At 49.9% G+C, this 18,516-nt stretch overlaps 1 protein-coding gene across 4 annotated transcripts in view; it reads right to left on the reverse strand.

Annotated features, from left to right (window-relative positions):
- Window positions 1-18,516, reverse strand: part of ASTN1 (astrotactin 1) — a 306,757-nt gene that overhangs the window by 144,229 nt on the left and 144,012 nt on the right. For 2 of the 4 annotated variants that reach the window (XM_043568660.1, XM_043568658.1), the window contains exons 3-7: window positions 15,057-15,450; window positions 13,432-13,578; window positions 12,313-12,420; window positions 7,863-8,012; window positions 6,675-6,842 (exon numbers count right to left, since the gene is read on the reverse strand). In XM_043568660.1, coding sequence (XP_043424595.1) covers window positions 6,675-6,842; window positions 7,863-8,012; window positions 12,313-12,420; window positions 13,432-13,578; window positions 15,057-15,450 — 967 coding nt within the window. Of the gene's footprint in view, window positions 1-6,650; window positions 6,843-7,862; window positions 8,013-12,312; window positions 12,421-13,431; window positions 13,579-15,056; window positions 15,451-18,516 lie in introns of all 4 variants that reach the window. The other 2 variants (XM_043568659.1, XM_043568657.1) reach the window with 1 other exon arrangement.

Genomic DNA, 18,516 nt, shown 5'->3' on the forward strand with positions numbered 1-18,516 from the left:
TTTCTTCCCCGACACCTGTTTAGCTCAAGGTGCTGAGGAGTGGAGTGACAATTAGTTCACTTCTTAGTTTAGGGGGTGTCCACACAGAGTATGAGGTTAGTACTTTGTCTCCTGTATGGGAAACTCAGGCTTCCACGTGGGCTAGATTCACAATAGGCTCAAATTTACTGGCTTCAGTGGTGCTGAGCTGTGTCCAAGAATGGTCAGGGAGCTAGGAGTGGAACATAGGAAAACAAAGCTAGAAATCAGGGAAATGATAATAAAGCTTTCAGATGAATGACGTTTCTCCAGGAGAGAGGAAGATAAAGAAGGCAAGTACCAGAGGATCATAAAAGAAGAAAATTACTAAGGGGTCAGCCTTCCTATCTTACCAATTCCAAAGAAAGCATGGACTTTAGACTATAAGCCACACAAGGGCAGGAACAAAGTTAGGTTTTTTGTTGTTGCTGTTGTTTTGTTTTGTTTATTTGCATAAACAGGGATTTTATAAACAGTGCAAAATGGAAAATTGATTAAATCATTTCAAATTTTGCCCTGAATTTACAGATAACATGACCACCACCAACTCTCAAGATGCAGAGATAAAAGGCAACTAGTGGGTCTAGTTCACAGACTGGCTTCTCCCTTCAGGAGATCATTTCCCAGCTGTCCCTGTGGACATCAGGCATGGGTAGGACGTTGAAAAACAGGAAGTAACCTCATGAGGCTGCTGAGCCCATCACTCCGACTCTTAGAAGGGTCTTGGCTGGAGGCCATGCCCTAGACGTAAGGATTGACCAAAAAGGAAGTCCTTCCACGTTCGAGATCTAGTTACTGCAAAACATGTAAAAATAAACGCAGTAACAACTGAGAGTTCAAGCAAAGCCTGATTTTCCTAATGATGGCAATACCTACCATTTGTAGAGTACATTCACCTTTCTCAAATTGCCTTCACAGTCATTATCTCCTTGTGAGGTTCCATCACTCATTACCACGTGGGGACCCGCTGCCGCCAACAGATAGCGCTTCCCTCCGTCTAATGTCACATGCGGCCCAAAGCCGGATCAACAGAGACATTTTCAAACATACCAGGCTAGAGTTTGAGGATATCCAAAATCTGCCTCTCAAACGATCCTCATTTCCGGAACCCACCAAACTCCCCCCTTCTATATTCCTCCTCAAAACCAGTTGGGCCATCTACACGGAAAAGGAGTTCAGACTTGATGAGGGAAGTTGCTATGGCAACCAAATGCTAAATCTTGACTTTAAGAGGGGTTTCATGCGAGCACAAGCTCCGACTGTTAGCTGTGAATTTTAAAGACCCCACAAGGGTGTTGGATGCCCTCCTAAGCTCGAAGTGTTACAGTCTCTGCATCTGCTGTGACAGATGGCGGGGAACACATGACGTGCCGGCTCTGTGGTGGTGTTCACAGGAATCCAATGGAGAGACGTGTCACGGCCACGGAGAGGTGCCCAACCGGGATGGATTGTGCCCTGCAGGAGGCACGCACAGGCCACCACACTGCCAGAGAGTAGAAACCCACCAAGAGGTGATCCAGGCAAGGCCTGGAAATGGCTACACTTGATTTGTGCTTGCTACCCTTGAGGTCAAATGCCTTGAGGTAACTTGCATGGTGTCCCTGCCTTCCCTCATTCCCCATTCTGTAGGTGAAGGGGTAAGGTGCAAATCTCATCGAAGGATCAACCTTGACTTAAGGGCTCCTCCGACATGACTGGGCTGGACTTGATGTGGCCAAAAGCCCTGACTTACCTATCCTCCAGGTAGCTGTTGGCTTTTATTAAATGCAACTGGCTGGTGTGCTCCATCTAAAAAGGGCAATCTCTGTAAGACACCTGGACTACGGTAACATCTAACCTCCTGGTCTCCTCCCCTGTGGAGACATCAGGCAAGAGGCGGGCCCAGAGTCAAATGGTCCCATGTGACCCTGGGAGGGCAGACAGGGAAGTACGCCAGTTGCACATCCTGAAGGAAGGGGTTTTAACGGAGTTTGGAATGAGTGGGTGATCCAGGTGGCAAGAACAAAATTGAAAGCCATGCTACTCTGCCAAACTGAGTTCAAGAGAGAGAGGCAGTGGTTCAGATCAAGGAAAGGGGAGGAGGGCTCCACTGAGTCTGGGAAACTGGACCAATGGCCCTCGCCAGGTTTTACACGTTTCTCTATGGTTAGCACTGGCCTCTAGAAAGATCTGGGGTAGAAAGAATTTTGGCGAATGGCAATCTTGGATAGCCAGTAAAATCTGATGTAGCTTGGATGCCCGTGCTGCTTGTAGACCCATAAAAGCTACATATCTTGCAAAGGGCAGTCAGCGTCTGTGGCCAGGATTGACGGGGGCTGTGAAATCAAGCAAGTGTGTGTGATGCCTCCACAGCTGCCCAACTGGCAGAACAAAGTCCACGGATGGAGTAGTGAGAGAAGTTGCTGAATCCAGCTAGTCTGTGTTTCCATCAGAAAACAAGCAATCGGGCAAACATACAACTGTAAACAAAAACCCTTAGAAAGTACAGCAAAAGTCAACCTCTGGCTGGATCCAACCAGAGCACTAAGCCATTCAACCTCAGTGGTTTGCCGTTAGCCCACCCGGACCTGAGACACACCTACGGTTCGAAACCTGGGCAGATCTGGGGGAGAATGTCAGCGTGCACTTGGCCGAGGGCTTCCAGGCACCGGGCTAAGAGCTCCAGGTACGCTACACCTCTCCCAAAGAGTGTGTTGCTACAACGTAGGAGGGAGGCTGACATGGAAAACAGATCAGCAGGCTTCCTCCAGCTCATTCTTCTGGAGACCCCTGATGCATGTTTAGAAGATCCGTGTAGCCACCTCTATGAACTGGGCTGGGAGCTACAAAGGGTAACGTTAACGATGCTCGTTCTTTCTCTGCCCTTTCCCTCCTTCTGTTTCTACAGGTGCCATAAAAATGACCACAAACTTCACGGCTTAAACAACACTGTTTTATTATCTTACAGTTCTGTAGGTCAGAAGCCTGACATAAGTCTCAGGGGGCTACAAACAAGGTGTCTGCAGGCCTACATTCTTTTTTGGAGCATGGAGAGGAGAAATCTGTTTCCTTGCCTTTTCCACCTTCTGGAGGTTGACCACATTCCTTGCCTCGTGCCCCTTTCCTCCAGCTACAAAGCCAGCAGTGGCTGGTGGGGTCCTTCTCGTGTCGTATCATCCTGACCTCCTCTTCCGTCTCCCTCTTCCACTTTTTAAGGACCCTAGTGATTTTACTAGGCCCACCTGGTTGACCCAGAATATTCTCATTCTACAGCCTGTTGTTTAGCCACCCGGATTCATCTTTGCCACGTAACGTAACTCACTCACAGGTTCTGGGGAAGAGGGGGACAACATCCTTGGGGGATATTCTGCCTACCACAGCTGCTATTCTGGACCACTGTGCAGGTGATGCGTAAACGCATGCTTAACTCTGGAACGTTCTGGAAGGTTGCCTAAGGAGAGCTCCAGGCCCCAGAGGATGCTCCTTTGCAGTGACTGAGCGTGCGTGTTTGTGTGTTCGTGCGTGTGCGTGTGTGAACAAGTACACACGTGCACTTGCACTGTTCCACATCTCCATATGGGCAGACCCCTCGGCATGGCTGGGAAAGCACACGTCCCAACACGGTGACATTTCCAAGTGAGTTAGCTGGAGGATTGCAAAAATAACGTCGGCTTGACTTGCAGCCAATTCCCACACTCAGCTCTTTGGAGAAAGGCTCTAGGACGGAGTGTGGGAGGCGATAAAGTTTCTTACTGATGAGCGTGTGGGATGACCACATCGTCCCACGTGCGGGAAGAAGCAGGGCAGGAAGGGGGAGGGTTTCCAATTCCAGCATTAATGAAAACAAAAGTCTCCGAAGCAGCACTTCTCAGCTGCTACCCCAAATGAAGACGATGCACCTTAGCTCTGCTGTGGGGTTTGGGTTCCTCTCTGCAGTCTCCCGCATGGCTTTCCAGTTGGATATTCATTAATTGTCACAGATACGGGGAAGCCACTGGCAGAGGAGGGCTTCCCAAAGTCATTTTCAGCAGGGATTAGCAATGAGACGTCTAGGAAGACTGAAGAGGGAGGTGATAGGAACTTCGCTGTGGACAAGCAGGCACCCAGTTCCTGGCTTGGGGAGCATGCTCAGTATAATGATGGTTGTTTGCATAGTTTTCAGTGACAGATATGCTGGATCTGACATGTCTGGGGGAAATCAAGCAACCCTTGATAATCCCACCTCTGCTCTGACTTCATGATGGATGGAACACAGACTTACGCCTTAGGAAGCCGTGGGGGCTTTGAGTGAGTTATGCACCTTCTCGGGGAATTCACACATCGATCTAAAGTAAGAAGGTCGTTTCTCTCTAAGACCCCTCCATGCATAAAACACCAATCCCTTCTCCCCACATGTAATTAAAAGTGCTTTCTGCTCTTTAAAACCTCAGTAGAGAAGAACAGACATCATGTTTTCACTCATATGTGGATCTCGAGAAACTTAACAGAAGACCATGGGGGAAGGGAGGGGAAAAAATAGATACAAACAGAGAGGGAGGGAGGCAAACCGTAAGAGACTCTTAAATACCGAGAACAAACTGAGGGTGGATGGGAAGGTGGGGGAGAAGGGAAAACGGGTGACGGGTGTTGAGGAGGGCACTTGGGATGAGCACTGGGTGTTGTATGTGAGCCAATTTGACAATAAATTATATTCATGAAAAAATAAATAAATAACACCTCAGTGGCGCCTTCCAAGGCCCTCTGGGGATCATGGTTCTCTCAGAAGTGGATTTAACAGCTCAGCTGGTCCCAGGATCTCCCAATCCAAGTCAGTGGTGGGGACCAGAGACCTGCTGCACAGAGAGGCCCCGTCTTGGACATGAGCCGCTTTTCCGTTCTCCTGAGCACACTGGCTTTCGGGCAGGGTGCACAGCCCATCTGTTTGATTTGGTGTTTGCCTGACAGCGTGGGAGGAGCAGTAAGTAGGCACAGTCTTAGACATCAGATGTTTAAAATGCTGTACTTTCTCTTCCACACGCGGGCCTGGAAGACCTGTGATGGGCCCAGGTGAAAACTCTTAGACCTAAGAAGGTGAACTTTAGCCATTGTCGCCACCTGTTACTCTCCCAAAGACATCCAGCAATGGTTGTGACAGAAGTAAGGCTATATCTCCTGGACTCAACCTCTACTAATAACCCTCCACCCCAGCACCTGAAGAAGATACACCCGTGGGTGTGTGTGTGTGTGTGTGTGTGTGTACGTGAGCACGTGTATGTATGTATTTATGTGTGCCTGTGTATGTATATGCATGTGTGTACGTTTGTATATGTGTGTGCCTGTGTATGTATGTGAGTACTTGTATGTGCACGTGCATGTGCATGTATATATGTAACTATGTGCGCACACGTGTGTTAAGTGTACGTGTGTGCACATGCATGCATGCATATATGCGTGTGTGCGTGTATGTGCGCACATGTACGTGTACACGCGTGTGTATGCGCGTGCATGCATATGTACGTGTGTGTGAATGTGTGATGCATATGTATATGTGTATGTGTGTGCACATACACAGGCATATGTGTGTGGTATGTGTAGTGGAGGTGAGGGGCTGTACATGAGGTACAGAGAGTGAGAGCAGTTGGCCCCTAACTCCCCACATTTCCCTTGGGGGTCTTAACTATCATTACACCCCTTCCTTTGTTCTAAGGCATCATACCATTTCTCTGGGAAGGATCTATCTGTAGAACCGAATCTACTGGAACCAGGTCTTTATAACAACTACTGGAGATGAACCCTTTCTGCAAGAATAGCGCACAGCAACCTGGAAGGAGAGGCCCACACTCCTCAGTTTCCTGGAGCTCACAAAGCTCTCAGAGCCGTGCATGAATATGGACCCTCTCAGGGAAGCCCCACCCCATCTGGTAACATGACAGCCTGGAAGATGTCTCTCTCCTTTGCCCCAGTAACCCCTCTCCTAAGATTCATCTGAAGACTATAACTTCAGATGTGCCCTGCGTTTATGTGGAAAGATATTCATTTTGGTAGTATTTGTAAAAATTAAAAATTTAAAGCATCCTAAATGTCAAATAATAGGGAACTATTTAAGTGAGCTATGATATAGACGTACAATGGAATACCAAATAGCCATTAAAATTATGTTACTGACGATTATTTAATGGTTCTGGAAAATTTTCATGATAAAATGTTAAAGTGAAAAAAATCAGGGAAATGCTATTGGACTTCGTGTGCTTATGAGTCTCTGAAAATCATGCACAGATAAAGATCAGAAGGGACATTACGATTTTAAAATGATTTCTCCAGAAGATAGAATTATAGATAATTATCATTTTCTTCAATGAGCTTTCCTAACTTTTCCAAATATTCTGCGATAAACATGCATAAAGAGTCTGGCCCCAGTAGCTGACATCCAATGGATGGATGGCAAATGGGTGTGGAGGTCATCTTAAACGGGTCCATACAGAGTGGGGGTCCCAGAAAAGATACTTCCAAGGCTTCTGCCAGAAGATGACACATTTTAAGCCCACATGCTCGGGGGCCCAACACTACACCGGCAGCTTGCACGGTCTAGACTCCCAAAGGCAATGGAAAAATTGGGAGAGATGGTCTGGGTTTCCAGGGGAGTGATTGCAAGAGGCATGAACTCTGACAGTTACCCGCTGCCCGGTGCTCCCGCCTACCAGTTTCGGGGTCGCACTGGTGTTCACAGGGGTCCAGGAGCCGCCGGGCACAGAGGTCCATGGCCCAGGGCCCACTGGAGTTCTGCTGAGAGAAGAGCACCACTTGGGCTGGGTTCAGCCAGTCACTGGCATCCAGCTGGCTCCCCTCCAGCAAGATGAAGCGGCTCCCTGCAGGAGAGAGAGAGGAGGTGTGCCTGTGTGTGCATACAATGCGCACACGTGTGCACACACACACACGCCACTGAAGGCAGAGTAAGGGACGTTCTGCAGAATACCCCAAGCCGAGATCACTACTCCTACCAGCCCCGGCCTGTCATGAGCCCCCAAGCAAGGGATCAGCAGGTGGAGGCTCGGCTGCCACCTGGACCTCCTGCCACACCGCCCCCTGGTGCCTTGCCCCGTCCCGTCTCGGTCAGGGTGGACCGAGGGAATCCTGGGACACAGCGGCTCTGTGATGGCCATGGCATGGCTCCATCAGACCCAGCCACAGGCACTGGCGCTCACCCAAGGAACAGGGACCCACTGCCTTGTCTCCTCCACATGCCACGAAATAGCAGGCCCTCTCACACCAAGGACAGTCCCCACCTGTCTTCAGCTTTAGAGCAGCAGAGAGAACAGGCATTATACAAGTCAATTCGGTGCTCTGGGCTTAACAAATTCAGGGCCTCTCAGAACCTGTTTCACTCCCTCATTATATTGGGGTCCCCCTGGATGAAAGTAAATTATCGCTTCAGTGTTCTAGGCTTTAGCAAGTTACTGCAATTAGGAGTTTCTCACCCGGGCATACCCAGACCGAAGCATGGCTGGTTCGTAATCACCTCCTCTCCTCCGCTTAGCCTCTCCCTTCCCAAAAGCCGGGAATCTCAGTGTCAATCTACCTGTATCCAGCATGCTCTGTATTTCTCTACAAAGACAGGGGCTTATTTTAAAACAAAGAGAAATGAGAAACTGGAGTGGGTACAGAGAAGAGGAGGTAATCTGTTCAGTTTTATGGTTGTTGTTTTTTTAACCTGCTTTCTGTCCTCATCTGCGGACAATCCAAATTTGTCCTAAGCCTCACTTATCTGGGTTTATTTTTCCCTCGCTTACAGTAACAAGTAACAGTGACCCCCGGCTTCCCTATCTTCCCTGTCCAACTCGAAAACTTCCCCTTTGGGGAGGAAGCCACATCCTCGGAAGTGAGCTCACCATCGGCGATCAGGTGCTCGGGGACGTGCAGGGTGATTTTGACAACGAGGGGGCAGCTGACATGGGACGAGCACACGAGACCGATTACACAGCTGGTGATGCTGATCAGCGTCAAGGTGGTCTTATTCACAGGACTTCGGGGGGAGCCCACTGGAAGCAAGATACAAGCAAGACACGTGGCGGTAAGAATCTTGGCAGAGGGAGGACAATTCGGCCTGTTGCTGCCCGACCCAGCAAACGGGGGAGGCAGTGGGCAAAGCTAGCCCAGGCGGGAAATGTTTCAGCTCACGACCCCAGGGAGCTTCATCCTCGAGCAACACCATGTCGTCAGCTGGAGTCACGGGGGCCTAGCCTACTGGTGGCCCTCAGGGTGAACAATGGCCAGTCATGTGCACGTTCTCTGCACTCGTCCTGGGGCAGGTTCACAAAGAAATCATAGATAGAAAGGAGGGCATTCTCCCCTTCCACTCCCTCCGCTGAGCTCCAACCTCTTGGGTGACTCTTCCTCTCTAGGGCCTGGAAAGAGGAAAGTCTCTCTGTATGAGCAGAGGATGTTGTCATGCCGGAAGGGTCTCCCCAGTCCTGCAGTCACTGGGGTAAGGTTATAATGGCAGCCTAGTGAGAACATAATAATGCTGAGAAGAAGACACCTTCCCAGGCAGGTGTGGACAGGAACGGGAAGGAAGGTTTTCTTGGTGTGTTTTTGTTGGTTTCGTTTTGGTGTTTGTGGAGACGATAAATGGTAGTAACAAGAGGGACCTTTCACCTGGAGGCAGAACAGATGTGGGAAAGAAAGCAAGTTGCCAACAAATATGTGTCCTTTGTAATTTTCTCATCATCTGATCTGCGTTGGCATTCATTAGTGCTAGAAATAAAATGCATCTATTATGTCAGACAGTGTGCTAAGTGCGTTGCATACGTTGTTTTGTTTTTATTATTTGCTTCCTTAGGATGAATCTGTGAGCCTGTACAGTAACTACCCACTTCACAGGTAAGGAGAATAAGTCTCAAAGAGATAAACCTCACAGCAATAGTTAAAACTCATGAAGCGTAATTATGTCAGGCGCCAGTGCCCAGGCTTTATGTGGCTCGTATCATTTAAAGTGACCACAGTGTGAGGAGGCAGCCCCCACAGAGGGACAATCAGAGAGGCGACGGGGCACGTCCAGGGTCAAGCAGCTACTAAGGAACAGGTCCTCGCCCCCAGACGAGGCACTGCTCAATCTCTGGGGGCCAGGGGAGTCTTGGGAACCGCTGTTCTCAGGACCACAGGGAAGGTTTGGGTCCACGGCTGCACCCACCCTTTACGGCAGCACGTTCCCTGAGCGGGCGAGCAGGCAGTAGCTGGGATGACAGACTCCAGGGTGGCAGGCAGACTCTGGGTCCTCGGTCCCTTGCTACCTGGAGACATTCTATTCATGTTAGCGGCCTTTCAACGAGGGGTCTGTTTTCCCACACCTACAAATCTCCCTGGGCCACTCAGGCCCAGACCGGGCCTGAGCACATCTACCTCCAGCATATCCCCCAGGCGCTCGAATGCGAGACTGGACTCTCCCTCTTCCTCCGATTTCCATCACCTGGAGAACGGCACCCTCGGCGACTCGGGTTTCTCAAGTGGCAAAACTCCATCCTCTGTTCCAGAAGCCACACCCTCCACCACCTCCAGTGCCATTAAATCTTTTCTCCACTGGTGTCCAAAGTTCCTCTTGCCTACATTCTCTCCATCCCTACCCACGCCCAGCATCGCACACCCGGACCGCGGCAACAGCCATCTGCCCAGTCTCCCGGCCTCAACCTCCCCCACCCTCGCCTACCCTCCGCCCCGGCCCAGAGGCACACTTCACGAAGCAGAGCAGACCAGGGCCGTGCTCTTTAAAAGCCTTCTGTGATGCCACCTAAAGTGCTAGTTTCAAGTCCTCCAGTCGAGGCGTGTGATCTTCCAGCCTTAGTTCCTAGCAAACCGCAAGCCTGCACGATAAGCTTCGTTCTAGTAAACTCTTTACCACTCTCAGACTAGACCATTATCGTTTATGTCTCTGTGACTTTGCACATATCATCTCCTCCTCCGCAGAATGCCACTTCGTCACCTTGTCAGCCTGGCATACACCTACTCTTCAAGTCTCAGCTCAAACAACATCTCCTTGTAAACACTTCCCTGAAACCTTTAAGAGCAGATTCTCACTCATTCCGGGCTGTTCCTTTAGCCCTGGGTGCACCCTGCTGTTATAGCTTTTATCACACAGCGTTGTCACTGTTTACTCATGGGACTGCAATAATTTGCTACTCCTCTTCCCGTCTCTCTGGTCCTTCTGCGTCGTCAACCCATCATCCAGCGTCTCTACCTGGCTTCAAAATTTCCAGTCGTTCTCTGTGACCTACAGAACCAAGTGCAAACTCATGGCACACATATAATCCTTTGGTAGCTGGCCTGTTATCCTGCCCCATCCCTACTGTCCCGTGTGCCCATATACTGACACCCCGGATTATAGCTGCCATATTGAACTACTCTTCCTTGCTTTAAAATACCAGGTTCTTTTGTGCCTTCAAGGCTTCACATATGCTATTTTCCTTACTAGAACGCCCTCATCCCGGAGCCTCCTTTTTCAAGACATTCTATACATTGTATATAACCCAGGTCTCCTTATTTTCTCCTTCTTTGCCTCCTATTGCTGCCAGGTAGAATGACCTGTTCTGTCTTCTGAGAACTCACTTTACCTTATTTATAATACTAAATTAAGCCTTATCACTGTGCCATGTTTTCACGTTTCTACCTCCTATCACAAAGCCTGACCTATGGCAGGTGCGTTATAAAATTTCTTGCTGGCCTGATTGATGTATTCTGTTCAATTCAACAAACACTTACAAGCATCTATTATAGGCAAAATCCTTCACAAGGCACTTTGGAAAAATAAATTAGACATGCCCATCCCTAAGAAGCTTACAGTCTAGTTAATAGCAATAAACAGTTGATGTACTCGGAGAGCTCGGTATTTTAAAGGAACAGTTTTATGCTGCAAAGAAACTCATTCGAATTCATTACTACGGATTTTCCTAAAACGGGATTTTCTTAAAGAAGAACACACCCTGCTCTGGGTTGGATGGGCCTAGGTTGACTATCTGCTGTGTATAAATATGTAAAGAGGATCAAGGGATCCACATTCTCACCCTCAGGGATACTGGGGCATCAGACATTAGGCCCAGAGCCCCACTCATCTCTTGTGAAAAACGGTGGGAAGGATTTTTGTCCCGATATTAGCAAAGCTTACAGAAACTGGAAATGAGGAATTAAAAGGGCTGCTTCCAATCCCTGGGGAGAAGGCCCTCAGCATGGAGGAAACTCACGTGGAGGTAGGAGAGAGCCAAATGAGAATGTCTTTTGGGGGGCATTGGTCGATCATTGGTTGGGGGAAATGCTATGGAGCGTAACAGGAGGGACGCCACTCAAATATCTCCCACTGTATCCCAAGGGGCCCCTGTCCAAGATTCTTTAAGATGGGTGCTGTACAAGCCCGAGGCCACACCGTGGAGAGGTCTAGGAGCCACAACAATGGGACTGCATAGCACTCTGGCGGTCACCAAAAAGGGCACATTTTAATATAATTTAATCCCGACAGTAGCCCTGTGCATGATGCATTGTTAAACACGCTTAACGTGGGGAAACGGGAGGCTCAGAGAAGTTGTTGTCCTTACCCAACATCCCACAACAAGTCAATGGTGAAGCCTGTGGAACCCAGACCTCCCTCAGTGACAACAGTGGTACCAGCAAGGGCATATAGGCGGTGGCGATATCTACAACGTATCTACAACAGCCATATTTGAACATCGGGTGGCCTGGAACAGATACCGGCTGTGCGGAAAAACAACTCTGTCAGTGGTGAGGGGAGTGAAGGAAATAACCGGGGCCCTGTCGGGAGAGAGGAGGCGACTTGGGAGGCTTGGGGTCCTGCGGTTCTTCCAGATAGAGGATAAAAGGTCAAATCCCACAACACACGTATGTCAGGCCACAGATCATTCCTCAAGCACGCCATCCCACAGCCGCCGCCTCGCCCAGTCCCCAGGCTGGTGTGGCTGGGTAAGCACGAGTACAGGCACTGTCCGCTTTTTCACATATAATGCACTTTATCAACTTTATTTCCTGTGTCTAAACACCAAAAGAGGACTCCTGAGGCTTCCAGAAGGAATTGAGAGTCTTCTGACCAAGAAATAGCCTTTCAAACAACTTCAAAACTTGTTTGAGAGTGCCATTATCTGGGAGAGATGATTCTCCGAAATTTTCCACTCTAGGCTCTTCTTTCTTCCTTAGGAGGAAACACCGGTCGTGATCCAAGAACGCTTCCTGCAGAAACTGGCCTTGGTCCACACGGCCCCCAACCCGACCCAGAACCCCTGCAGCAACCTGCCTCCTCTCCCCAGAGCCCCGTCACCCGCTGTGCCCCTCCATCCTTCCCACCTCTGCTGCGCCTCCGGCTCCTGGAGGGGTCGGTGTAGAAAGTCAGCTGGGGGTCGTTTTCTGTCTCTGTGCCAGAGTCTCCTTCAGGGTTCAGGAAGGCGGAACCAGCTGTAATGAAAAGCAGCACAGCAAAGTCGACATCTTCAGTTTTTCCTTCATGACACCCAATCACTGGGCAAGCTCGAGAGAAAAATCGATAGAAACAAGAGCGGGTTGACTGACAATCTGGGAGGGGTAGCCACGGACACTGGAGCTTCCTGATAGACCGATTTATTGGAGAAGTGGACCTTTTCGCGACGGCACTCACTAGCACCTTCTCCGCCCTGCCCGTGCTCCCCGCAAGGAGGGACAGAGAGCCGCACTGCCAGAGAGGACCTTCATGGATGGAGGCTGGGAAAGGAAGGAAGGGAAACCGCCCTCCTCAAAAGCGAAGGCATTCTGTTTTTGCTTTTTTTTCTAGGGTTAATATACATTCCACGTGAAAAAGAGGAAGTAATAAAATACACAGAACTGTGTAAAGGGAACAAACCAGTGTCCTCTAAACCCTGGCAATCAGAGAAAAACTGTTAACATTCGACGTGTATGCTCTCTTTTTCTGATACAGAAACAGATAAAGGTTTCTTAATGTCCCCTTAAAAATGGCATTTTGCTGTACCTTCAATTTTATAGCCTCGGGGTTTTTTTCCATCTAATAAATGGGCGGGCAACTTTCCATATTAACAAATATGGATCTATATTATCATCTTAAATGGCTGCATGGCAAGCCGCTGGACAGCAGACAGATGTGCAGGTAGTTAACAGATTCCCTATTGATGGACACTTAAGCTATTTCCAATTTTTCGCTCTTTTAAACAATGTGGTGATGAACAGCCTTTTACACACATCTTTGCGCACTTGTCCAATTATTTCCTGAGGATAAATTCTTGTTTATGAAATCGCTTGGTCAAAGGGTTGATATATTTTTTGGGTAAGTAACACTTAACAGGCCTCCAGAAACACTGGGCCAAAAACACACCCCCCCCCCCACCCAGCCGTGCCTGAGAGTGGGGGGTCCAGGATATTAATGGTTCTGCCTCTACACATAATCCACCTCCAAGCCCTAACATCAGACACTGATACCTCTTGCCTTGTTGTTGATCCGCTTTCTCTGGCTACTGGAGGTGTGCGAGAGCAGGGTGGCCTGCTGGTGATTGGAATCCACGGGGCTGGTGGCGATGATGTTATCTTTGTACTTATTCATCAGCGACAGCTTGGCATTGTCACTTCCTGCGTAAGGGAGAGTCAAGGCAAAATCTTTCAGAGAAAAGGCCAAAAGGAAGCGAGAGCCACAAAATCTGCATGAACCAAGTAAACGGAGTTTCACAGAATTGAAATAAGGAACCTTTAAAGTGAGAGGTTGTCAGAGACTGAAACACTCCTCTCTGATTTCTGGAGGCCGACAAAACTGAGAGAGGGGAGAAAAAGAATGATTACAACTGAAAATCCAAGTCAACTGATTCTGCTATCGATTACAGTCACCACCTGTGGCCCTCTGGCTAGATACAGGCTGTGGATTCCTTTCTTTTGGTCGACACAGAGTTTTGAAAGAAGCCGAATTTGAGGGCAATCAGGCAGAACACACCCCCTCGCCCCTCCACCCCAGTCTACACCTTTCCCTATTGTCTGACTCCTAATTACTGCACATGTTTGGGCTAACTGCCGCTTCCTGAATGCACTGGGGTTTGTAACTCGAGTCACACATGGCTACCTGGGGCTCAGCACCATGCTAGGTGCTATGGGGGACATGAGACATTGACGACATGTCTCCTATCCTCAAGGAGTTCCCTGACTTTAAATCTTATTTAGAAGTGGCTATTCATACAGGAGGATCTCTTCTAGATACCAAGCAGAATGGAAACTTTTATGATGTGATTTCCCTCTCTTCAAGCCCCCCTGAAAGTCCATGTATCTTAAGCAATTTTCAGGACCAAAAACGTCTTCTTTAAAGATAACTGAGCCAATTTTTGAGGGATCACGGTCTTGGGGTTTTATCTATGAGGCGTGGCTTACTTATGGAGTTTTAGAGAGACACGGGAGAGCTACCGTAAAGGGAAAGTACAATCGTTTCCTCTCTGCACCTTGTTGACCCCGATTTGGTTCAGCCTGATCAGGTCCAAGTCCTTTCCACCCAGCGTCTCGTAGAAACCCAAGGCACCTAAGGTCGGACAGCTTGACTGCATCTTATCTGAAGACCCTTGTAAAGACCACAGAGCCATGGGCAAGACAACACATCTCATCACCCCCACCGCAGGCAAAGTCTCGAGAGTCACAGAAAAGTACAGAGACCCCTGTCCCTTCCGCCTCCGTGGCAAAATAAATTGCCGAAGCAAACGTGCCACATACAAAACTGTCACACACACACGTTGATCTTTCTTCGCTAGCTTCTTCCTCCCCTGGGGGCTGCTCTATCACATATGAAAAGGGCTCTATCTAGACCCACTCTTCTGTTGGATGTAAAGGTAGCTGTGCTCCCAATGCCAAGCGGAAGTGGAGGGGGATTCAGTTTACACTTGTTCTTCTGATTCCCCACATTAGAAAACAGCTCCTATTGTCTCACAGAAAAGCTGGCTCTTCTTGCCCCCCCCCCCGCCCGAGGGAAAGGGGCACACGTCTGCCATTATGGACGACAACCAGCCACCAAGATTGGAAAACTGCTGTTCCCAGCTCACTCGCGAGCTCCCCGGGACGAGGACCCACTGGCCCACCTGGTGTGAGGTCCATCCCTGCCTTCTCGTTGCAGCCCTGCAGGGAGTCCAGGGTGCGGGTGACCTGGCTGGCAAAGTCCTCCCCTCCGTTCATGCACTCCCTCTGCAGGTGGTGGCGCAAGTCCGTGATGTCGTACTCATAACCGTCCAGGATGGGTGTCTCCCGGATGCTCAGGGTGCCGCTGGAGTTGTGGCCCTGCACGCGGGCGTTGCGCAGGCTCTCCCGCCCGTGCCCGCCGATCAGCACGGAGGGAATGTAGTGAATCTCGTTGGCTGCCTCAGCGCTGGCACTCTTCTGGGGCTGGGGCACCCGGCGACGTTTACACCAGCGTCGACGCGTGTACAGGATCATCACCAGGCACAAGATGGACAGCAGGAGAGCGATCATGCCACCCTGGGAAGAGACAGCAGACAGACGTGGGAAGATGGGCGAGCTCGTCCCGCGGAGAGGCACCGGCCCTCCCCCTACCACCGTCCATCACTCACTCACTCACTCACTCACTCACTCCTTCATTCATTCAGATGCAGGAGGCACTTAGAGTTGAGCCTCGCTCAGCGGCACAGGGGCAGTGTGCCGTGATGGGTGCTTAAGGAAAATGGAGAAAAATGGGATTGCGATGACCGGTGCTTCATTTAAGTGATCCACAGTTGCTTCTGGCTTAGCAAACAATTTGAAAGAGAAGTCTTTCGATGTGTGTGTGTGTGTGTGTGTGTGTCTGTGTGTGTGTGTGCGCGCGCGCGCGTGTGTATCACTTCAGCTGTAGAAACAGGGGAGGGGGTTAGTTTGTTAAGGCAAATCTGTTACACGTAAAGCTGGTTTCCAGCCAACTTTTAGCAGCAGGATGGCATCTCATTTCTTCCTGTCTCGCATCTTAAAATCAGCCATGTATAGGTCCTAACTCCGGCGACATCAATGACCAGCAAGTCCCCTCAGATTCCTTGTCTGGGAAGGGGGTGCTGAGGACTGAGTTAGGGAACTGTGCGCAGTGCCTAACAGAGCGTGTCACATGGAATCCGGGCTATCCTCAGCCTAACCTGAAATGTTTCCATTGGAGTAGGGGAAGGCCATCGACCAATCGAAAGCTACGTTCATGTCCCTTAGGCATGCACAAGCAAGCGTGCGGAGGACCCTCACCATTTGCACGGCTTTAGGGGACAGCTTGCTCCCACACACGCGGCCTTGAGTGATCTCTCATTCTTCTACAGTTCGAGGGAGGGACCGAGACCCGTGCCCTAGGGCCAGGCTCGCAAAGGCGTTTCCTTCGCAACCTTCTTATGCTCCCAGGCCATCCTCTGAGGCCTCTCCTTAAACACCAGGACTCCACTCGGTTGTCTAGCAGTGGCCAACACGCCATGCTCGGCGACAAAGAACACCTGACCTCGACATCCACGGGGGCTCGGCGGGCATAAACCTTCCCGTGCATGATCTGTATTCAGTCCCTTGATTTTGGTCAATATCCCTCCAAACCTATTTCACTAGGTGGGGGCATGCCAGATGGCTCTGCCCTCGACTCGGGCTTTGGTCACTGCCACCCTGTCACATAGGCTAGAGATGAAAACCCCCTATTAATTCCCAGTGGCCCACCCACCCCAGGCTGGGTCAAGATCATTCCTTCAAATGCACCAACAGCAGTCTTTTCCAGTCTCGTGATAACTCTATCTTGAATTTATAAAGTTCCTCTCCCCATACATCTTCCCATTTACCCTCCCTCCCTGACCATCACCTGGAGCAAAGGAGCACACATCACCTGGAGCAAAGGACGTGTGCTCAGGCCGTACGTACATACACCGTGTGCCGTACGTACACACACCGTGTGCTCAGGCACAGAGCAGCTGACACAGGAAGCAACAGAGTCAGCTGCCAGGTGACAGACAAGTCACGTCAGGCGGCTTGTTGGGGACAGACACTGGCCGCCAGGTTCTTCAGACTTTTCTCTGTTGGAACCCTTTCTCCTGGTGAAATCTCTCAGGCAAGTACACAGAAAGTGTAAATATGAAGCTGCCTGGGCTGCTGCGTGGGTGGGGGTCCTGACACAAGTATTCTGGGTCCTGGCTGACCGCCACCTCCCTGCAGCCCGCCAGCCCTGCAGACACATCCAGGGGGTGGCACGCCCAGGGGGGCAGCACACCCAGGGGGCTGCAAACAAACCAGAGCCCGCCCCCCATTTGCTGGAGTCCCACCCGCTAGTTTTTTCAGCAGGCCCTTTATCTGGGAGTCAGACCCGCCATCTTTTCCTTCACCCCAAATCAAAACCGCAACAATGGGCAATTAAGCCACACAGAAAGAATAACTTCCCGAGTGAGAGGAGTTGTCAGACATTGAATTAGGCTAGTGAAAACGAGAGGTAATTTTATTCCCTAAAGAGCTGTGAGAGCAATATAAACATCAATCTCCCAGGAAGGGCTGAAACACCATCTTTCCCGCTCACATTGAGGTATTCGGGGGGCCCCTCCGTGCTTCCCCTCAGTTTCTCCCGGTTTTGATCGGAGGCAGGCCGAAGGTTCATCCCCCATATTATGCAGTAATCAAGCAAGAACAGTTGTCCATTCTGGGGCTGTCCCCGTGTATCAGACGTTTGTTCTAAATGCTCTGGCTTCTAACTGCTGCTGGAGGCAGGGTCAACTATTTCTCCATTTTACATCTGAAAAGCCTAAGGCACAGAGGTTAAGTAACTTGTCCAAGGGCACACAGCAAAGAAACAGTTCTGGAATGGGAACCAAAGGCCTCCCCTCCCATGGCAGAGCCTCTGTTCTTAACCACCAGGCTCCAGTGATGCTGTACGGGGTTGCTCACTGGAAACACACACACCCTGGTTTCTGTCTCACAAATCGTAAGCGGGTGGGGTGGGGGGAGTGTGGATAATCCAACTTAGATCTACCCTCCCTTCTCGAACAAAACACAGAAACTATTCAAAGTGCACATGTAGCTGACAGCGGGTCCAAAGAGGCATCGTCATAAACAAAGGACCTTTCACGGGGCGCCCACTAAGCGTCCAAACCCAAGATTAATTAATTAATTAACCCATCCCTCACGTTTCAAGAGTTCTGTGCGAAAATAAGACAGCGCGCCTCACACATCACCACAAGCCTGGAGGATATCATTAGGTCTCAATTTAGTTAAATTTCCACGAAGAATTTGTTTTCTCTTTCAACTGTGAGACCCACTGAAAACCTCTAGGTTCAGCCCCTCCTTTTCTGATGAAGAAACTAATGCCCAGAGAAGCTATAAAACTAGACACTCCAAAGTGGTTCTAGACCTGATCCTTTTTCATGGCACCGCTCTGTTAGGTTCATCTAAAATTCCCCAGGGACACCCGGGTGGCTCAGTTGGTTGAGCTTCTGACTCCTGACTGTGGCTGAGGTTATGATCCCAGGGTCGTGAGATCGAGCCCCGTGTCGGGGCTGTGCATGGAGCCTGCTTGAGATTCTCTCTTTTTCTCTCTCTCTCTCTCTCTCCCTC

Source organism: Prionailurus bengalensis, chromosome E4 (assembly GCF_016509475.1).
Source record: "Prionailurus bengalensis isolate Pbe53 chromosome E4, Fcat_Pben_1.1_paternal_pri, whole genome shotgun sequence".
Classification (NCBI taxonomy): Eukaryota; Metazoa; Chordata; class Mammalia; order Carnivora; family Felidae; genus Prionailurus; species Prionailurus bengalensis.